The sequence below is a fragment of the Leuciscus leuciscus genome (assembly GCF_965113295.1).
Source record: "Leuciscus leuciscus genome assembly, chromosome: 18".
In the NCBI taxonomy this organism is placed as follows: Eukaryota; Metazoa; Chordata; class Actinopteri; order Cypriniformes; family Leuciscidae; genus Leuciscus; species Leuciscus leuciscus.
Window position 1 is genome coordinate 15,490,220 of NC_138742.1, and position 23,932 is coordinate 15,514,151.

General features: G+C 37.4%; 1 protein-coding gene across 2 annotated transcripts in view; it reads right to left on the reverse strand.

Annotated features, from left to right (window-relative positions):
• Positions 1-23,464, reverse strand: part of rbms2b (RNA binding motif, single stranded interacting protein 2b) — a 28,000-nt gene extending 4,536 nt beyond the window's left edge. Inside the window, exons 1-7 of one of the 2 annotated variants that reach the window (XM_082144546.1) lie at positions 23,283-23,464; positions 12,337-12,500; positions 6,586-6,644; positions 5,773-5,864; positions 421-578; positions 255-334; positions 68-168 (exon numbers count right to left, since the gene is read on the reverse strand). In XM_082144546.1, the coding sequence (XP_082000672.1) occupies positions 68-168; positions 255-334; positions 421-578; positions 5,773-5,864; positions 6,586-6,644; positions 12,337-12,500; positions 23,283-23,432 (804 nt within the window). In that variant the 5' untranslated portion in view covers positions 23,433-23,464. Of the gene's footprint in view, positions 1-67; positions 178-254; positions 335-420; positions 579-5,772; positions 5,865-6,585; positions 6,645-12,336; positions 12,501-23,282 lie in introns of both variants that reach the window. The other variant, XM_082144545.1, reaches the window with a different exon arrangement.
• Between the last annotated feature and the right edge of the window lie 468 nt (positions 23,465-23,932).

Here is a 23,932-nt window from a genome sequence, read left to right on the forward strand (position 1 = left end):
ATTTAAGACTTGGACTACAGAATGATTTACATCAACATGAAAAAGCTGAGAAAATCATCTCTCTCACAGTCTCGCCCTCTCTTGGCCACTGCCGCCCATTTAGATGGTATTTCCCCTGATTCTGACGTTTCTTCTGTCCCCCGTCCGCAAATTTACACAGCAAGGGTTCTATAGGCACTTAGTCAAAACATTAGTCATTATTTATCTGTCGTAACCATACAATCCTCAATATGAAAACTACCGTAACGCAGTACCTGCTACTCCAGGAGGAGTCTTGATGTATTTGCCATTAAAATGTTGAATGATGGCCTCACATTTTTCAGTCGATTCCATCCTAACAGAGTAATTGCAAATGTATTATTAATGGAATATTAATGATGATTATGTCGGGTTATATGCGTGAGAGGTGGTCAGGCGTACCTGGCGAAACCCACTCCTCGGCTGGTGCCGTTTGCATCTCGTAAGATGCGTGTGGAGATGACCTGGCTGAAGGGCTTGAGCATGCTCTCTAACTCTTGCTCATCCATAGACAGAGGCAGATTGGAGATGTACAGGTTGGTGGGGTCCTGTTCCTGTTGCTGAAGAGGTAATGAAGAAGAGAGAAACAAATGTGGGCATGACTAGGTTAAAGGAATATTCATCTTAAAGAATAAGTTTGTCCAAAAAAGGACATTTTGTCCGTATTTCTGTGAAATAATGTAGTTCACCCAAAAATGAAAATTCTGTCATTATTTAAATCACCCTCATGTTTTTCCAAACCCATAAGACTTTCGTTCATCTCCGGAAACACAAATCAAGATTTTTTTTTCGAAATCTAGGAGCTTTCTGTCCCTCCATTGACAGTCTAAGCACCGCTCTCATGCTTCAAAAAGTGCATAAAGAGATCATGAAGTTGTTTAGTATGAGCTAAACTAGTTTGAGCATCTTTGAGCTTCTGCAAGAACCAGTGAGGTTGAGCTTCTGTTTATGTTCGGTGATCAAAGTTTATAAATGAATAAAAGCCTATAGAATTCAATCTGTTCATCTTATAAAGAGATTGTGTCTCTTCAGAAAATTTGGACTAAACCACTCAATTCATATGGATTAGTTTTGCGATCTCTTTATGAACTTTTCGAAGCGTCAAAGTGGTAATTGCGTGGACTGTCAATGGAGGGACAGAAATATCTCAGATTTCAACAAAAATATCTTAATTTGTGTTTCGAAGATGAACGAAAATCTTACAGGTTCGAAACGACATGAGGTTGAGTAAATAATGACAGAATTTTTTTTTGGGGGGGTGAACTTACCCTTTAAATTTCAGCCTATTTTTTCACACAACGCTAACATATGGCTTACGATAAATACAGTGATCAATAAAGCACTTGGAATATAGCGCATTGGTCATCTGGACTACTTTTAGGAGCCATTCACACAGGGCAGTGAAATGGAAAAAGACTGCAAGGTCTTTAATTACTAGTTGAATAACTACCTTGAGCGTGATATTTTAGAATGGCGTGTTATGTGCGAGCCCCTCTCCGTCTAGCTCATGTTTACAATGGAAAATGGAATAGCAGTGCTGAGGAATACAAAAACGTGCTTTGTGTGAATGGCCCCTTATGGTGCTTTTTTCTTTTTGGAGCTTGATCCTCATCACTTTTTCTAGGTGGAGAAACTTCTGGTTATGTGTTACTGCCATAATTCCTGTAGGTGGATGTACGCAAAGTGCCCTGCTTTGTTCCTGAAGGACTGATCAGCCTTACAGGCTCAGTAAGGTTAAGATTAAGGGTAAGTGAGGTAAAGACCTCATCAGCCTGTCAGACACAAAGCAGAGCACCATCAAACACTGGGCCTTTTTTTTTTTTTTTTGGAAAGTTATGTCACATCCTTTCCATGTCCCTTCCCAGTATGCTCACATAGATAACTAACTAGAGTCAAATCTATTGTTATTATTTGTTGTGGTATTCAACAACAACTTAAGCACTTCATACAGACATTAAGTTGGGAATGGCCTGAATATTCCAATAATGACACATTCCACCTTTAAAATGTATTGGAAATCAAAAAAGGAAGGTAGGAAAGACTGTGAAAGAGTTCAGAAGTTTACAGGGTCTGACCTCATAACTTATTCACAGTCTTTCCTATCTTTCTTTTGATTTCTGTTGACTCGGCAGCCTTGTGCATTGATGTAGTGTGTGTGTGTGTGTGTGTGTGTGTGTGTGTGTGTGTGTGTGTGTGTGTGTGTGTGTGTGTGTGTGAGAGATTGGAGAGATAAGACTGATTGAGCTCCTGCCGAATCCTGCATGAGTTCAACTATGAAATATGGCGCTTATTTTGTTGAAAGTCAACTATACATATCACTTTAGCCTTGGATGTTCTTTACCAAAAAATAGAACAAATTCATAGAAAAATATAAATAAAATAGAAAGAGTGCATTTCACATATTCTGTGCCATATTTGTCTTTTATCTTTGCCTAATTATATGCAGGAGTTTTAGACATCAATATGTTTTTTGGGAAAAAGTGTCAGAATGATCGTTTTCAAGGCCAGTACTGAGTCAGCTCATTACCATATAAACACCTAATTAGCTTCATTTGAAGCTGCGGGCATGACAGCAAATATGCATACAATACAAAGTGACACCTTTCTAACCTCAAATTAAGAGATACACAAAACTGGTGCTTGCATGTCTTCTTCAGATTACCCAGTTCCTGCATGAGGCGTAAGTAGGAGGTTTTACTTTAGGATCTCAAAACTCCTTAATCATATCATGCGTCTCAAATTAATTTTCTTCATTATCATTGAAGCATGATCTGTGTGTTACTTGTCTAAACAAATCAGAAAGACAGTAAAGATAGCTGCAAGACAGCAAACCTCCAGATCACCCCGCTGCTGATTTGCATATTCATTGCTTTGGTGTGCAGATGAGATTAAAATGTGAGCTGTAAATGTATTACCAGATCATCTCGCCACCATGAATAATGAATATCTAATTGCAGTGACCTGTGATGAAGGTGATTTTTGCACTGATCTAATCACACCGCGAGACGGTGGCTTTTTCCACAGAGTGAATGGGAGGAGGAAAATCCACGGAAATTGCCTCAACAGACTTTTAAATAGGTCAGGTCACTAAAAGACTCTTAAATGGCTGTAATTAAGACGGGTGCTTAGTGATGTTCTTGTGTGAAGAGGTTGCACTTTCACGCTGATCTACAGATTAAATGTGTGAATCTCACAAATCTTTCTAGAATATGTTCAGTTCACATTTTACACCAAAACTAAAGGGAAAAATTGGGGAAAAAATGGTGTGCTTGAAGAAAATCAACCTTGATTTTTGTTGCATTTTTGTATTGGCACATACTTTTCAGCACAATTAAGCACAACCCTCCCTAATCTCTCATTATCATAATGCAAAAAAGATAATTTTTTTTACTGTAATTCAAAGATCAATAAAGTAACATACTTGTATTTGTTGTACTCCCTTTAATTTGATGATTTACATTTTAAAAAATACGGTAACACTTTAGTTTAGGGTTCAATTCTCCCTATTAACTAGTTGCTTATTATAATGCATATTACTAGGATATTGGCTGTTTATTAGTACTTATAAAGCACATATTAATGCCTTATTCTGCATGACCATATTCTACATCCCTCAGTCCTACCCAATACCTAAACTTAATAACTACCTTACTAACTATTAATAAGCAGTAATTGAGAGTTTATCGAGGAATAAGTCGTAGTTAATATTAGTTAATAGAGAGATTTGGACCCTAATCTAAAGTGTGACCAAAAATACTGTATTGCAGTAATGACAAATGAATGATAATTACCATTTAGAAAAAAAAGTACAACAGTGATTCTGGATGTACAATTTTTGAGATTTTTTTTTAATCATTTTTTTGCATTACAGTAATGACTTTTTTAAATTTTGATAATGCTAGTCATTTTAATAATAATATAATAAAATCTATAAATATATATATTATAATATATACAAAATAATATTACAATTATACAGTGAACTTTTGGGAAGTGGAAGAAAATGTCATAGAAAATATCTTAGAATTATTTGTTCATCAACAATTGTTGTCATTAAAATATTAAAATAGTATTCTATTATATTCTTTATGGAAAATGTAATGTAATTTTATTTAATTTAAAAAAAAAAATTTTTGCTGTCAAAAATGATCTGGAAATGTTTTCGTGAGATTCACCATAAAGCTCATTAAAAGGAAATGTGTGAAATCAGTGGGAGGGTCTGTGTGAGTGGTTGGCCAGGGCAGGAGCAGTGCTGGCCTGCAGGGCCACAGTCCTCTACGGAGGGCGTGCAGAACTACCAGCCAAGCTGCTCAGACAGTGACTCAGCCATGGGTGAAAGAGAGAACACACAAACTCTTTGTAGAGCTGGAGCACCACGCAGGAGCAGAAACGGGACAAATACTCCTCAGGCACTTACTTTGAACTGCTCTCAATGGCGGACCTGCATGAGCCTAATGGGGACACCAGCTCCGTTTTCATGGCTCAACACCCACAGACAGGCCAAGTGTGGTAAAATAATCAGCCGTCCTACACTAAAGTGATTGCCGCCATTTACTTTCAACATTAATAATTAGCTTCCCCTTGAATCAGATATGCAATTTTTTTTTTACAGGTGATAACTTATCCAAGAAATGTATTAAAACTACACAAATGTGAGTGTGCCTGTCAGTAGGGCTTCATCCTTCGTGATTATGACAAAAATCACAATTGTTATGATTGATAAAGTTGTCTACCAATCAAAAGTTTGGGGTCAGTAAACATTTTTTTTAATTAATACTTTTATTCAGCAAGGATGCATTAAATTGATCAAAAGTGACTGTAAAACATTTGTAAATGATTACAAAAGATTTCTATTTCAAATAAATGCTGTTCTTTTATAATTCTTCAAAATTGATAAGAAAAGTTTCATCATGATTTCTGAAGGATCATGTGACACTGAAGACTGGTTTACGTAATGATGCTGAAAATCCAGTTTTGCATCACAGGAATAAGTTACATTTAAAAAAATATTCAAATAGAAGTTATATCAAATTGCAATAATATATTTCACAGTTCAGTGTTTTACTATATTTTTTACTGTATAATGTTTTACTGTATTTCTGCATGTTTAACTGTATTTGTTTTACTTCTTTCAAAAACATAAAATCTTACCGACCCCAAACGTTTGATCAGCAGTTTATATCGTTTTTGCATCTTATTGGTTATAATCAGACTATATGTGAGTGCAGAACTCAGTAAATTCAGGCAAAACAAAACAAACGTTTTTAGCGTTCCTGAGTATTTAAAAAAAAAATTTTTTTACGCCAGTTACTTATTTAAATGTTTCTGACCTGTCATTGTATTGCTCAACAGACCAGTCTGTGATTGGTATCAGTGCTCAATGCTGCAAAAATATATTGTAAATAAAAACCTTTGATGCAACAAAGTCCCTCCTTCAGTGTAAATCCATTAAATGTTTCACCCATTTTATTATCTACCAGCCAAAAATCTTAAGTTTGTTAAGAAAAGTAATAGCACATGTTTCCTCATCAATCCGCATGATTTGAAGCATCATTCATGCCCGTAGCACAAATATGCGCCAAAGTTGAATACTTTGGCTTAGCGGTTTGTTCAAATCCCAAACTTGAGTATGAGCAATAATAATACTGATGCTTGTGTTTGGAATTCGTTTGAAGCTGTTTCAAAGTGCCTCAGAAGGTTTACAGCAAGTACGAGCAGTTAAGGAACAGGGTGTTCAGTGTCACTGACTCTTACCTTTGCCATCTGAGCCTGAACTCCACTGGCCTTTAGCGCTGTAACCGCTTTCTGTGCAGAGGCCGGGCTGTCGAAATCCACAAAGCCATAGCCTGAACACACACACACACACACACACACACACACACACACACACACACAGAGGATCAGTGATAATTGCTTAAAGTTTAGTTAAGCCAATAGCGTTCCCTTATCACTCCTCTACACCTTAGTTCACACTGGTAATCTCTCTGTGAGAAAAGAGCTATCAGACCAAGTTAACCATACACACTCTCTTTCTCACACACACGAATGTAATAGTGTGTGTGTCCACTTGACAGATGTAGGGTTATGTAATACCAATCTCATAGCTGTTACATCAGCACACATTTGCTAGAGATAAAATAGAAGATGAAGTATTTTCAAAGAGCACTCATAAGTTAAAAGGAACAGTTCACCCAAAAATGAAAATTTGATTATTCATTCTCCAGATTTTCAAAACCTGTATAACATTCTTTCTTCTGTGGAACACAAAAGGATGTTTAGAAGAATGTCCAAGCTGCTCTTTTCCGTGCAATGAAAGTGAATGCTGGCCACAGCTTTCAAGCAAGATTTTCTGTGAATATCAACTTAATTTTTAGCCTGTTTCTCAGACAAAACTGTCATATGGCTTCAGAAGACTTTGAATATAGGCTACAAGTCATATGGACCACTTTTATGGCCTTTTTTGATTTTGATGGCTTTCACAGTAAGCAACACTGTGAAGTTTATTTTGTGAAAGAATGTCAGAGTAGTTCTAACTATCCCTTTAAATATTACATTTTGCGATCTTACCTTTACACTTGTTGGTGGTCTTGTCAAGGATGGCCTTAGTAGACACTATTTTTCCATAGCTGTACATTACAAAACAAGAACAAAAAGTAACATTTGGTTTAGATGAACAGATAAACACCCTAAACAGATTTTTAACAACTTAAAAATCATAAATAAAACCTCAAAAACTCATAATTCTTGCTGATATGTATCTCATATTTTATAAGGTCAAACACAGTTTGGAAAAGCCAGAGTAATCTAAGCCGAAAACAGCCAGGCAGCGGGGGCACAAAAACTCATAAACTGAGGGCACCAGCACCGCTCCATTCACAATGCGCCTCTCAACGGGCCCCCATATTCAGAAATCATGCACATGAAATCTTCATGAGGGTGCCGGTGCGGTGGAGAAGCCCTGATCAAATGGTAATGCTCTTTGAATAATGGATTCCATACCATGTTCATGCTACTTTGCATATCTGAGGCATTGCCGCAGCATGATTCAGGTATATAGCTGTAGGATAGCATATGCTTCCATGGATTACTGGAGGCATGCGGGTGTTTGAGGGACAGGGAGGGGGGTAGGATGTTCTCTCTCCAGGCATGTGCTTGCAGTGTAACCTGAGAGTTCTCCTTGTCTGCCCTGCACAGCTCTGGCTGGGATCCACAACAATCAACTAACAATGCCCTCCGCTAGGCTCCTTATGGGTCCTACTGCCAGCGCACAGCACCTCTCACACTGATGTTCATGACTGAACTAAATCTATATAGTGTAACTGTAGTATAGATGGAAGCAATATGAGAACACTGAAAAAATGACAAGCAGTTTCAGTTTTTTATTTAATCATTCAAACTTTAAAGTCCCCCTGTGGTGAAAAATCAAGCTTTTAATGTTGTTTATATGTCTTTGTGGTGTTTTAATATGCTTTAAGACAAACCATGTGCAAATTCAAGTATTTTCTCTTTTAAACTGCAGTGATCCAAAGACAGTCTCAAAAACGCGGTTTGAAATCGCTGGTGTTTCTTACATCACAAACTACCTTGTAACCAATCACGCCAACGCGTGATCGTCAACGAGTGGATCTCTAGAGTGAGTGGAGGCGGGGATAATTTGTATATTCATAGAACTGCGTATACTTAATTAGGCAAAGGTGTAGAGTTATATTCAAGCTATTTTAAGGCATGCATAATTATTTCAAGGGAAAAAGTTTAAGTATGTAATTTTGGTGATCAAAGATGAGTTTTAAGGGATACCATTATTGACTACAGGGGGACTTTAAGGGTCGTTCATACAGGACATAGAAGAGAAAAAATCCAAGTGTTCCGAGACAGTTTTGAATTTCCCAAGACATCTTCAATTATCATCTTCAATACATCGGTCTAGCGTATGTTTTAATTTAAAATAAAAGATGAAAAACAGCACAGATGCATGCAAGTGGCAACCCAATGCACTTTTTTATTGTACAAATGTAACAAAAAAATCTTAAAAACACATGAAGTTCCCTACAATATGTAAAATGATCAAAATGACATAGATGAGGAGGAATCTGCTATTTAATAATTTAGTGCTGCACAGAAATCAGCAACTAAAATCATTTGGGCGAGACAGAAAAAAACTCAAATCTGGTTTCGGCTGCCGAAGTCATTGACTGAAACAGTTAGCGGTTCGCCAATTACTGTTTTGATCAGTGTCTATTGCATGCACACAACAGGTAATCATGTCAGCAGTATGAACGCACTTCAACTGTGACCAAAAATAATACTAGAGTAGCAATATGTAGCATTATTTTTCAAAAGAAATATCAAGAGGCGGCTTGTTACCGAAGAACGTTTCTATTACTGGTTGGTTTATTACTTGTAAACACGAAAATACTGACCGGTCTAAATGAAAACCTTAATTTTGGGTTTGAAACCCATCACTATTAATAAACCAGTCTAAAATATGGAACAAACACTGGTCAAATTTTATTTTACCCACATACAAGTGATAAATGAAATACTGTTTACAAAACATGGTTTAGTTTGATTGGACGCACTGCCATTGACGTCAAAAACAAAAATATAAGGGAAGCTTTTTCTCCTCCATTTTAAAAGCTGATAAGCCTATTTATTTTGCCATCCTAAATATGCATGACTGTATGGTTAGCTGCATTTTATTATTTGCATTTACTATTGTTTTTCCCAGATTTCCATATGCTGGAGGGACAGTTTGTCATGTGTGAGATGATCCAACCAAGAGTCATGGGCTGCGTTCCAGTCCAAAATTGTCCCTCCAGCACTCGCTAACTTCCCTCTGTCTCGTTCACTCGGATATACGTCATTGCTTATGTTGCAACGAGTGCCCACTATACTGGCGGAAACTGCAATGGGCTGAATTGGAACACCCTAAGCCCTTGATCACTTGGAATCAGCTATGGAGTTGATTTAAAAAAAATGTCCCTTTAAGAATTTGTTTAATGCAGCATCCAAATGTATATAGGTGTGTTTTGGTTGTTTTAAATAAATAAAAAACATATAATTAATATATCATAGAGTTGTTTGTTGTGGTGGTGATTAGACGAGATCTGTGGTGACGTCACTCACAATCGTACTGCATTGTGGGACATATAGGTGCCTGAAGTGTACATATGAAGTAGACTCGCTCCCTCGGTCAAAATCGAGGGAACGAGGGTCTGTCCATTTAAACTTCCCTCGTCCACTTCACGAAGTGGAACGCACTTCAAAATGGCAGCAGGGATTCCCCCGAGGGGAAGTTCGCAAGTGCGTGTCTAAAAGTGGACTGGAACGTAGCCATGGTCAAGCAAACACTATGTGATGACTAGTAGAGATTAGTGTAGCCTGACTCTAGTAACTAGTACTCATATTGACATTGTTCCACCATTGTTGAGGCAGTTAGCACAAAAAATAAAGCCAAGAAAAGTTTTTTTTTTACTTCTGTAATGCTTTCTAATTCATTAAATGAAACACAACGAATCATTTACTCTACTTATTCATTCAAAACACTGATTCATTCAGAAACAAAACAAGTGACACTTCATGAGTGAGTCAACAAGTCATTCACTCAACTGATTTGGTCAAAAATCACTAAATCATTAAGAAGCAACGTTTATTTAGCCTTTGTTCTATTTGGAACTAATTTTTTTTGTAGATGAAAAATAGACATTTTTAGACAGATAGATATTGTGTTTAAAATGTAAGTGAAGCTGTGTCTCATGCAATCGTGCTGTGGGTCTGAACCACTGATATTCAGAGAAACGGCACTCTTGCACTTGTGATATTGCCTATGTGAGGATACGTGGCTGTCCTTTTGCCATTCTTCTTGCTTGTGATATCCATAGCATTTACTTTAGTGTTCTGAAACCATTCGGCTTGTGTTCTGCTCTTTCGCATTCAATAAAGGTAACAGGAATTACTTGACCAAACATCCCCCTCCGCCAACAGCTTCTTTGCTAAGAAACACCTGATATATTTGACTAACTCTTATCTCTCTCTCTCTCAGTCTCTTTCTCACACTCTCCCAAACCTCTCTTTCTCTCTTCCAGCTCCTCCCCACCCCCATCACTAACAACTTTTGGTCTCCTCTCCCTCCCAGCTGTTGCCCTTGTTTGTCTTTCCCTTTCCCCCTGGGCTCAGAGTTTCCTGTAAGGCTGGGCAGCCTCATCTCAGCCATTTCTTAGAATCTCCAGCACTACTTCTCAAATCTGTGCACTTTCTTTCTACGCCAACTTAAATATATGCTTAAATATACTTAAATATAGCACTTTGTTCTAAAATGGTATATATACTTCAATAAAGCTAAAGAAGTTGCATCATATTTTTATTGCCCAACAGAAATCACATCAAATTGGGCATCAAATATATTGAGTTGCTTACTTTTGCTCTGGCAATAGGATACAAAAACAAAAAAAGAGGATACAATTTTTCCATAATAAACTAATACATTTAATTAGAGTTATAGTATTATTTAATATTTTTTAATGACTTTTATTTTTAAATTCTCAGTTTTAATTTTAATTTTTGTATGTGCTTTTGTTATTTTTAGATGTTTTATATATTTCTATTAAGCTTTATTTCACTTAAGTTTTAGTCATTTCAGTTTAAACTTATTTCAGTTAGTTTCCGAGCCAACATTTCAAATTTTAAACTGAAGTGTTTGATCATATTTATATTTATCAATATGTATATATTTTTATTTTATTTGACCAAAAATCACTTTTCAATAGTTTTAGTTAACAATTATATTACACTGCATTGCAATTTACCAACATATTTTCAAATATAAAATACAAATATTACAAAAAGCCTTAAAAAAAAAAAAAAGGTTTACTTAACCTTTTAAGTAAAAACAAACCATTTTAAATGTACTTAGTGATTAAGAAAATCAAATCAAACCCCTAAAACACAAAATTAGTAGTAATGTAGAAATGACAGAAAGTACTGTGTTATTAAATGGATGACAACAACAATTTTTCTTAAAGGGATACTTCACCGATTAGCATTAAGCTTTGTATCAGTAGAAACTGTAGTATTTTCGAATGACCGTGCTTCCCTCCCTCATGTCCCCCTGAGAGAGATTTCTGTATTGTGTGTCTGGAAAAAACTTCAGATGAAGCAAAAATCGCCATTTTGCGTCATCTGAGGCTTTTTTGGCCAGAGGCTATAGACTACAGCCAGTAGTAGGAGCTTGGTTCCGCATGTTTTCAACCCGCCCATAGGGGGATAGGGGATCTCACGATAAAACGGCATCCTTTCAGTTTCGAGTCAGCTAGTAGCCTAGTTGTATAATTTCTTCCGATACTGTCCTCTGTAACCGGTAGGCGTGGCTTGGGAGTGGCCTCGTAGGGCAGCGAAGCAAGTGCATTCTGGGAGTTGTTGTCTTTCATCCACATGAGCCAAAATGACATTTTCTGGCTTTTCTCTGTCTGGAAGGCACCAACTTATAAAATAATGTCACATTTCTACTACACAAATGACCCAATTTAAATACACGTTAATCTTTCCAGCGGTGAAATATCCCTTTGATTAATTTTTGTGCATACTTTGGAATATCTAGGTGGTAGAAGCAAAAGCAATGATCTCTCTTGAAACCCTTCCTTACTTTTATCAACCCTAAAAGGAAGTGAGGCGCAGACAGGGAAAGAGGCGAGGAGAGGGAACCGTCATGCCTAGCTGTTGGAAACACTGCAGTCGGTCAACAAAAAAAAGAGCTTTGTTTGAAACCCAAACCTCCGTTGAGTTTGTGTCATTACATTCCACCAAAAGGACCTCTAACATGAAAGCACGGATCTAATGTGAAAAAGTGACATGAGATTTATTTCAAAAGATGAATTCCCTATCTACGAACAAAACACATGGAATGAGAACCAATCCCAAGATGAAAAACGATCACCCTCAGGCGTTGCACCAAAATGTTATAAAAATATCAAAAACGTTTCATGAATAGAAATGTGTGATTTATACAACATCTACTAAATCAAGATGCTGCATAAGGCTATCCAAAAACACTTTAAGTAATTTGCATTCATTTCAACATGATCTGCCAGCATTGCATTTCTAACCTAATCTCGTGAAGGGTCAAATCAGGACACTCAAACTCTCTAAAAAGTGGGAGAGTTTTTCTCTCCCACTCACCCCTGTTTTTCAATGCATTTTCTGGACTTATACACACTGAGCTCCTCTTCAACTGCTGATTATGAACCTGACCTTACTTGCCTTCACCATACCTAATCCTGAATTAATTTCCACATGAAACAAGGATCGCTAAAGGAAACTCACGGTTGACAGAGTTTGACCAGGTCCTGGTCTGTGGTTCCAGGATGGAGACCACGGATGTACAGGTTGGTTTTGCTCAGCTGGTCTCCAGCAATGCTGCTTCCATTACTGGTGGTGGTGTTGGGACTGGGTGGTGCCATCTGCTGGGTGGAGGATGCATACGCCTGCTGTGAAAACAGAGATAAGATACAATACAATGCTATTAGATCACAATTCCAAAGAGCTTTCCTTTAGTTTAAAAATGAAAGTGTTATAATTTCCCCTGTGACTTTTAAGGAAGTAGTGAATCATTTTCATATTCTTCTTCTAGTGACTCAGTCTTGCCATGCAAAGCAAAACACTGCAATATCAAAATGGCGCTATAGATTAACAGGAATATTTCCCCACATACTTAACCTTTAAAGAATTAAAGGAAAAAGAACACACCTTTAAAGAAAATTCTGTTATTATTACTCATCCGGGTGTCATTTCAAACCCATATGCTTTCCATGCAACACAAAATGAAAGATTGAATGCTTTTCCATGCATCAAAAATCATTCATAGTAACAAAAAGAATCCATAAAAATAGTCCATATGATTTATGTGCCTTCTTGAAGCTTTGTGTGAAAAACTGACCAAAATTGTATTCATTATTTACTGTTAATTCTAGCTAAACTAGACCGGATCAGTCTGATTCACAAACTGGTTCAATTAGTTCATTAAAGTTAACTGGCTGCATCCGAAATCACATTCCCTACTATAAGTAGGTGAATAACAGTATGTGACAAATGAAGTATATCTGAATTCAAAGTACTCATAAAAGAGTAGGCAAAAAGGACCCGGATGAGCTACTACTTCCAGAGAGATTCTGAAGTGTGCATACGATGGACATTTTACCATCTAATGAGGCCGCGGGAGAGGATTTGTGAATGGCAGTGAAGCGACGCAAATGATGCTGATATAGATCACATGATAATTTCAACATGGCGAATGTAGATTACATTACTACACACATTCATACTATATAGAACATACTTTTTTGGCAGTTGTGAAGTAATTATTTATTCAAAATAAATACTTACTCTAGAGAGTATGCGATTTCGGACGCAGCTCAAGTCTCAAAAGAACAGTTCATTCACGAATCCAAGTCAATGATTCGGTTCTCAAGTTAAAGCTATATCGTAAGGCTCCATAAGACTAGGAATATAATAAAAGAATGGTGTACAGGTTTGTACCGACATGAGGATGAGTAAATAATGACAGAATGTTCCTTTTTAGGTGAACTATCCCTTTAAAAATGTAATTTTGTTTACAAAAACAAGCAGATTTTGAAAAAGCACATGCCTCCGATTGTTGTTGTGTCCAAAGCCTGGGGCTTTCCCTCTCCTGAGAGGTTCTGTTAGTTTTCTAATTAACTCCTCATCAGTCAGAGGGGCAGGCAAGGATGAAGTATTTCATTAGTCAAGCCTGTGAAATCAAATCTCAGACAGGGAACAATGGGCCAGTTTAATACATGCCACAAGTTCACTGGTTTGGCTGAGATTGTTGGAAAAAAGGGAGAGGGGCACATTCAGAAGTGCCCGCACAAACACTATGTCATATATAGGACTCTTGTCTTTTGCTCTCCTCTTGAGCCGGTTGAACTTAGTTATAGAAGCCTGTCTAATTGAGATCTGAGCTTGTTAGCGTTGAGCGCTAATCCCTCTCATGTGCTGTGTGCAGTCAGAAAGCACTGTCTCATTAGGACCGCTCTACTCGGCTAACTCTGCCTCTGCCTGGGAAAACAGATGACTGAACCACAGCCCCCCACTAAGCCCATCTGCCCTGCAACGCTGTTCAAGGTTGAGCAGTGCCGCACACCTAACAACACCCATCTTCCCCACACAAACACTACATTATATGCTAAAAATAACAACCCCCCACTAATGACATAAATCCAGCTAGACGTGTTTGTTCAAATCAAGCCATATTACTTCTAATTTTCAGACCTAAAAAAATCGGGTTATTTTAAGATACACATGTGCATTCATTTTTAAATGTTTATATGTGGATTCATTTAAAAAAATTATATAATTTCTATATAATAACCCTACCCCTAAAAGGAAACTTTAATAGTTTTTTTTTCCTTCTTAGGATTTTTAGATGCAAAAATCACTCTCTCACACACACACACACACACACACACACACGCGCTGAAGATTCAGATTTGCCATCATAGGAATAAATTATATTTTAAAGTATATTCAAATAGAAAATAGTCATTTTACATTGTAATAATATTTCACCATATTACTGTTTTTACAGTAAATGCAGAATAAGAGACTTCTTTCAAAAACATTTTTTTTTTTAATTATATCCCAAACTGGTAGTGTTTATAATACTGAGTTCGAACTAAATAGCCCATTAAAATGTACTTTCATTGACAACAATTAATAAGTAACGTTACAAAAATATGTGTAATTGTATCATGGGTCATTTTATGCTTGCATTTCGAGAAGGAAAAATAAGCTATGCATTTTAAAAGGGCTTGTTTAACTCTATTTGCATGCCTGGTATACCTCTCATGACTTCTCATGACCCATATGGACTCTACACAAACAGCTCCCATTCAACTACATCTGTTAAACCTACAGATTTAATTCTTGTTCATGCAAAGCATGTGATATATTAGGTGAAGACATTCCTCCGAGTCCACAACCGTGCTGACAGTGATTCATGCATCACGACCATCCTCACATGCTCCATCTGCTGCGATTGCTCCGTTTGCTTCAGATTGTACCTGAATGCGGAACAAATCCTTGTCAACAACTAATCAATACCAGCAAACCTGCCCTAGAACATCTCAGTTGCACTATAATGAAACCCGAGAGTTTTCCCTTATTTGCACTTGAAGACAGCACTGCAGTGGAAGCGCCTCTTCATTTCCATAGATATGCGCAGTGTGGTAATGAGAGCGTGGCGGGGTTTGCACCTCTCTTGATTACTCCATTGCAGTGCCACTAGGGCAGACTCTTGGGAAGGCTTGCAGAAATAGAGGTCACAGGAGGCAGCGAGCAGCTCGGAAGGGTTAGCAGGGGATCTGGCTCTAAAGGGCTGGTACCAGGTGTGACTGTGAATGGAAATAAATGGTCTGTCTACCACTCCAACCTGCATAGGTTACAGTATTGTGATGTGGTTTTGCTGGGGAATATGGACATTTAATGACCTACCAACACGCATTGCAGCATAACGCCGTCTGCGGTAGCATGTGCAAATCATTTCATTTTATAAACAAAAATCATTTTATTGTTTGAAATGGGGTAATACAATGGTAATTGTATTACAATTACAATACAATACAATTACAATACAATCAATTGTAATGATACAATACAATCTAATGATTGTACTTTTGTTTAATACTTTTGAGATTAATAAAACAAAATAAAAGGAAAAAAAAATGTTGGGGGGGGGGGGGGGGGGGTCAATTTCTAAAAATACATAATATGCATAATAATATCATATATACAGTAGTGGTCAAGGCATAGGAAAATTGACATCTTCACATCTTCACATGTTAAAAATGTTGTAAGCATATTGCGGTTGTGCTTGAAGTCAATTGTTTTATTTGTGATAACGCAGTGAAACATGCCAAATTTTGTCCAGTCTGTCAAACAAAGAAATTATGAATACATGTAATAGCAAGAGAGAACCAAAAAAGGCTTATTTTGTTTGCATGGTAAAACAAAACCTGTAGCTGTAGTTTACCAAGTAATTTAACAAGTTTAGTGTTTTTTTGTTCTTCACTCACATTTAAAATATTTAAAGGAGCCATATGTAAGATTGTGGCCAAAACTGGTACTGCAATCACTTTCAAATTACTGTAGAGCGGTGTATCCCCTCCCCCTCCCCCTGACTCGAGGTTGCCAGATAGGCTGCAGGATCCAGCACGAAAGTTTGTAGCTGCAGCTGTGGTAACTAGAGCTGAGCTGGCAACCCGGATGCCGAAACACTACTGACTTCGTGATTGGTAGATAGCCGGAGGGTGGAGCTTCAGGCCAAAACACAAGATGACAACATCAACATCAGTTGAGGGCTGCAACTTCACTTTTTAAATGACAATATCCTGGCCGGACTACTGTTGTCAGTGATATAAGTATTTGAAATGAACATGATTTCTTAATGTCTAGTGACATATCAGGGCCATTTTATGATTAATTGAAATACATTTCTTACATACAGCTCCTTTAAATATATAATATATTTTTCCCATATTTTGATGGTTTAATCAAACCTGTCAGGTCATTGAAAACAAATACCCAAACCATTCCCTTTCCGGACATCACTTTTGGACACTACTGTAGATGTTGGTGTAATGCAATATGTCATGTTTTATTTTAAGTGTATAGTAAGTCAAACTACTCTGTAGTCTGGGAAATTAAATATTAGAGTCTGGATTATGATTGAATAGAAATATTCAAAAGTGTGTTGGCCTAATGATACAGTACATAATGTTTCAAAAATAAAATAAAATAAAAATAAAAGTAACTAAAAATACTTAAGATTATTGAATTACTGATTATTGGCATAAGAATATTGATACGGTATTGTGAGGTAAAATATACTTCGAAATACATTTTTGTCCCTCAATCCCATTTCCCCAGAGATATGAATAGAGACATGGTTTCTAAATCACATATATTGCAATTCGTGTGAAATATGGAATTTTCACCCAAAAATCCCTCAGAAAAATCTCCACCCTTTTCAAGCAACACTCACAAATCAGGATTACATCTTGTATTACAATTTTCTCACCCTCTCTGTCTGCATATCTTTTGGCTGATCAAAAATGTCAGAATATCACCTTTGGTAAGAAAGAAATGTAACAAATAACTTAAACCACAGCCAGTAACCCAGGATCCATGCAATGTTTGAGATGGGAATTCCAGGAATTCTAGGTCATTTATCTGAGCAATCTGCATCCCTGCCAAGAGTGCGGGAAGGAGGGGAATGACTCTCCGTCTAGGCTGCTTGGTTTTCAAAACTGTGTCTTTCAACAGCGATCCATCCCGTGAAGAAGAATTTCTAAGTGCGTGCGTGTGAGTGAACACACATTTCTGTGGCGGTACCAAGAGAAGAGAGTGATTCAAATATTTTTGTAGAATCACACCAATAATTTTATAATTTAAAACTTTACAAAGGTTCAAATTCAAAGTTTCCAATTTAGTGTTTATTATTAGTACTTTAAATTACTCTTGATATAGTTTTGCACTGTGTGCCTTCATTTTCCAGCGTAAAGTGTTGAAATTTTTTCATAAATCAGTACTATTGGTCACTCTTTACGTCTGTCTTTGGGTTTTGCTAATATTTACCCAATAAGAAGTATTAAAATGGGGTTGTGTGACTAAAACTTGTAATCCCATTGGACCCTCAAACTGTCTGTAAAACCTCATAACTCCGCCCCTCGCCTCTATCGTGAATGCAGTGCTGCACGAAAGTTGGACCGTCTCTGCTTGTTTGCAATGCAAGGGTAAATGAAGAACTGGTTCTTTGAACAAGTGCAGCATTTTCTCTACTCAAAAAACAATATATAAAGGCTGGTGTTTTATGTATTTGCGAAGCGGAGTGTCTAAGTCTAGCATTTGTCACCAATTAATTTACAGAACTGTCTTAAATAGCCTGTAGCACTTTATCTTTAATAACATGAGATTTTGGCCAAATGACTTGAGTGCCCAGATAACCATAGTAAACTTAACAACCTGTAAATTGATGAAAACGTAATGCGATGCACTTACTGCCCCAAATACGGCCGTTTCAATGACGGACAAAACATTTATGTCCGACATTTGCTGGTCAAAAACCTAAATTTGAGCTTGATTTTGGTAAAATTATAATAATATAATGAGTGTCTGACCATATATAAAGCCTCAATATCAACTTTGACAACTGTCACGGTTTGGGTTTTGTTTCTTGTCATTGGCTGTTTCTCAATATGCGTTCTTCAGTGATCTTGTGTCCTTGTGTTCTCGTACTACGTCATCATCAACCGTCGAAGTTCAATTCCAATACTCAAGAACGCAAGTACAGAGGACGCATGAAGTGCCCGGATGTGTCCTTGATATCGAGGATGCATCAAATGCAGACTTGAGAGAATCGAACCGCTAAAGGCTGTACGGAAGGCTGTAAGCTTTAAACTTCTCGTTCTCATTTAAGAGATTCCCGCTGCAAGCTCGAAATACGTGACAGCTCGTGAAAGTTTACATTTGTCGGTCTCTTTTGCTTCATTTTAATAAAGTGATAAAGACCTTAAGAAAGCGGCAGTATTTTTATTGGCATATTAAAAAGAATCTTAACATTGACAAAACATAGGTAACACATAGGCTACTCATAAATACACATGGTCAAATAAAAAAGATATAAACTATGAAAACAATGTCTATAATAATAATATGAAAGATATGTTTAAAAGGTTGTGACATATGTTTGTGATGTTGTGTTGTATTTGCCGAGATGGTCAGTTAAGCATCGCAGCACATCTCAATTCTCATAAAGATGCGTTCTGTGTTCTCGCGTCCTTCCAAGTTCGTTCTTTCAAGGTCGCCTGGCAAGACCAGTCTCAAAGAGAACGCAAGTCTGTTCTTTGCGTTCTTGGAATTGAGAAACAGCCATTGTCATGTTTCTATGTCTTGCCATGTGATTCCCTGTTTGTCATGTGATCCTGCCATGTGTCTTGTCATTGGTTAATCGTCTGATCATTGTTCACAGGTGTTCCTTGTCTTGTAATTAGTCTATGTATTTAAGCCCTCATGTTTGCTCTGTGTCTTGGTTGAGTATTGTAGGATTGTGGCTAGTCTATGTTCTTGTTTCCATGCTTCGTCATGTTTTTGTTTTATGTTTAATCTTGTGTTTGATAATTAAAGTTGCATTTGGGTTCTCTACATCTTGCCTCCAGTGGACTCATTCATAACAACAACACAGTGTTTCATCATTATTTAAATTTTTTTTTGTTTTTTTTCCATTTCCTGAAAAGTAGCGTTTTTGGAGATACAAGGTTTCCACCCAACAGCAAAGATAAGAAGCTCTTTTGCAGCCACAGTCTGTTCTCATTGTTCCTCACTAGATGTTCAATAAAAATCTCAAAGCCCTTAACTTAACATTCAAAATTGAGTGGTTCGCCTAAAAGCCTTTGTCATTACCTGAAAGGTCACAGAATATTGGGAAGACTCTAATGAGCTTCATATATTCATACTGTGTAAAATGATTTTTTGCAACATTTTGCCGTCCCACAGAGTGTCATTTTCCAGCGGATTTTCTTCCACCAGAACTGACAGCGATTCTGTGAGTCAGTGCAGCAGTGCTTAGCAGACCTGCAGGGCTTAGGAAGCCTATCTAAGTTTGGGGCACTTAAGGAGGAAATTAGAGACCAGTGGCTGCACACTCGCCATATCCAAAAATTCTGGAAAAATTAATGTCCCTGGCTAACTCGTAGGCACTCAGACTGTGGAAATAGTGCTTTTCTGCAGAGCTTATTCACACCAAGCACAAAAATTCACATTGAACACGAGTTAAGTTTGTATTATTAAATATATATCTTGTATTAAAGTAGGTGAAGTTGCATTGCCAAAATTATTAACTTGCATTTAACTCTTGCATTATGTTAAAAATCTGGGTACAATTGTTATGCTCAGGGTCAAACTGACCCTAATTGAACTCACCAAAAATCACACTACATCACAAAAAAAAAAAAAAAAAAAAAAAATCCATAAACTGTGAATATTATTAATAGTATTGTAACTGTTTTTTGTAACATTTTAAACAGAAGAAGTGTGGAAAAGCGCTTCTTCTGTGTACTTTCCTGAAGATCAAACAGAGCATGGCGCTAGCAACGCTAAGATCTTGGTTTAAATTTCCAGCAAACTGAACATGCATGAACATATATAATTGTACAGTTCAGATAAAGTGTCTACCAAATGCATAAATGTAAATATAAATAGCCTTAGAGGGTAGTTGAGAAACTGACATACCAAAATTCATTAAAAAAAGTTTTTTTATTTCATGCATGCAGAAGCCTTATTTAACGATTTCAAATTGGCCCGCAAACATCATAATCTTAATAGATCATTTGTATGCACTTTCCACAACACAGTGGAGTGTCGACACTTTGCACGCATGTTCAAGAAAGTCACAAAATCTAAAGACAAACATTATAGGTTAACCAGTATTTCAGTCAATTTGACCCACATGCGAATAACCAGAATGCATTTGATTAGCTTTTTCGTTCCGTTCGTGGTATGACCTCTCAATGACCACACTGCAGTATCACTGCAGAGATCCTGTTTGGTAGTTTTACCCACACATGACATTCTCCCTCTGCATTTTTACATAGCTACAGCAAAAATCAATATAGAGAGCTCCCTCAGCTTCACAATACACTATGGCCAGGACTCTTCCAACACGTTTCTCATTCCAAGTGGGACCTCACTGGTCTGAAATTGTTGTCCAAACTGAACTTGCCATCCTCCCTTTGGCTCACATTGGCAGTAACAACAGCCTTCTGAACTCAACTGATAGGGCTGTCTCTAGGCTTTTGGCCAATAGCCCCTACTCAAACTCAATACTGTTTCATCCAGTCCATTCCAGCAGGTGAAGAGGCAATCTGATTCTGACATCACCAAGTTATTTTTCCATTGCAAGCAGATGCCCTGAATTAAATTCTGCCTAAAGCTGCTTCCAAAAACACTGTCTACCATCTTCACCGACATCCCTCAGGTGATACATGGCATAATATCTGTAGATTCGATGCCAACATACAACCTTTCAGTGATGTCTCTTCATGGCCGAGGGACATGGAGCTCACCTGCCCAACACAGCTTCTTTCTTTCTAGCTACTACCTACAGTTCCTCCCCCAGCACTGTGTAACCACGACCTGCTGTGCGAGTTATTGAGAAGAGATGCACCATGGGCTCGGACACCTGCCTGCTCAGCGGCTGGGCTGGTGGCAGTCAGTCAGTTCATGGTTTTCTAGAGCAACACTTATAAGTGTTTATTTTTTAAAAATGAGTCCACGGTTAGCTCTAATAACAAAATGACAATGGGGTCAAAGTCTTTGGTTAAATATATACAGTGTATCTCTATTGTTGTGATCTTCTCTTATTTATTCATAAACTGCAAGGTAATATAAAATCAGTGAGCCGGGTCGGACAACTGAACACGAGAACATCTATGAACATCTATGCGTTGTTCTTGGATTCTGTCGTGATCATGGGCGTGAAGCTGAAATAACATTTAGAGAGCCAAGCTGGATCAGATCACAGGGTGTATGCTTATGAAACTGTTAATGAGTAGATAGACCATCATACTCAATATCACCTTCAAAAGAATTGCTTCCCATTCATCTACTCTCCCTGGTAAAAAGGTTATCAGCCAATCATTCATAAAATTATCAACACGTTAATAGTCTTTCTTTGCTTTCTGCAGTCCTTTTATTGCAATGGTAATTTTCATACATCTATGATAATGACCTTGTAAAAGCATTAAAGATCGCAGAAGATAAAGATGTCCTTTGAATAAAGCTGCAAGCAAGCACACTTGATTTACTCATTATGTTAAAAATATATGATAGTCATAGACAACTATAAATGCAAATATATGATAGTCATAGACAACTATAAATGCATATGTATGCATATATATGCATATATACATGAACTGGCTTGCAGAGAATCATCGTCTTGTGTCAGGTAGAGATTGACTGGTTTAACCAAAATTTCTTACAGATACAGTTTTGTATCAGTTATCAGTTCTTCAGAATCAGTCTACTGATAAGTGTCACAATTTGGTGGGTCTTAAAAGAATAGTATAGTAGTGTACACAATGGCATTGCATCACTGTGGGTTCAGTAGAAAACACCAACAGTGTTTAAAGGTAAAGTAACTAACTTTATGTAGGCTATAGTATTAGCATAAATATGCATACTCAAGCTCAAGCTCAACAGCAATTCATTCTTAAGTGATAAATACAAAGCATTTTGAGCTTAAGAAAAAACATTTTACTAAAATAGATTAAAAACTTAAATACAATAGTATTTACAAATATTATTAATAAATAGCCTATATTCATAATGCATGTTGTTTTTATTGATTAGAATAATTATTTGTGTCTGAAATAAAATTATAATTAAAAATCGTTTCTGAATATGAGGACACTCAATCATAAAAACAATCAATAGGCCACCATATCGCTCATAAAAAATGGTAGGCTATCTGTTGATAATATTCGTTTTTCTAATAATTCAATGCACGCAACCACTATCATAGCCCACCTTATGTCGGACATGCGTTCATTTTGACAAATAAACTGCGTCATTAACATGTTAAAAAAGCTTTTCCTCCCCTCCTTATTCTAACCTTTGTCTCTCCGAAAATAAATAGCCGATAATTCAAAGGCATCCTACGTCGGAATCATTGACTTTCCGTCTCTGCAAAGTCAATCCGAAACCTAAATGTTTCCCGTCCGTCATAGTAGTGGGATTTATAGGGGTGGGGCGAATGACTCAACGTAAAACTTAAGTTAAACTAATTTTCTTTCCCCCCCGTCAAACCATTTTCCTCGAGAATCCGAAATAATTGTCCTCTATACTGATTTACTGCAACGAATCCACAATCATCGTGTCCCTATAAATAAGTAGCTATCAGTGAACATTTCGGACCGCAAGTTCAGTCTGTGACTTCTCAGCCAGCCAATAGTAGATCAACCTACATCAAGATGCCCACTTGTAATACACGCTCACTTTAGTATCTTACTCAACAGCGGTATATTATCCGGCACGATCGCGCGATGATACACTTCAATATTTTCACGGTTCCACTTTCAAGGACACTGCAGCTCACACTCATGAAATTACACACACAACAGAGAGATAAGCGACATAAATTAGCGTTTTCCACCAGCCTGAGCGTCTGACGCCAACGCATTTGAACGGGGATTTACCTTTTTACTGGTTCTGCTGGTATAGCCGTTATATGGGTTGATTCCTGTCCTTGGCGGCACAGAGAGCAGCATTTTTACAGCAGCAGCAGCAGCGCTGTGTCCGGAGCGCCTAGTGCAGCCAAAACACTCCGCTGACGTCACCGGGGACATTCAGCCTGCTGGAGTCTGTGGAAGAGATCGAGTCACACACACACACACACACACACACACACACACACACACACACACACACACACACACACACACACACACTCTCTCTCTCTGCTGTTCAGCACACAGGAAGAAAAAACAGCAATACGCTTTTCTGCTTTAAATGGTATTGAAAGCTATAGGCCCTACTCTCTCTAGACTAATAAGAGTTCTGGTTTCATATTAACTTTTTTTTTTTAAACAAGGATCCTAATGGGGGAAATCAACTGAAATACCTCTTCTTGAACTTGCTTGGGAAGCTATGCTGAATTTTCCCAGCTGCACAAATTCTAGCATTAAATATTTATTGGTCATAATACAGTATGCACCTCTGGGAACAGCTAGACATTTAGGCTATGGGAATGTAAATTCACATGTATTCTTGTGACTCTCAGTAAAAGCAATAGTAAGTGTAAGCGATTGGTGCCTCACATCTGGGTGCAGTACGCTATACAAATTAA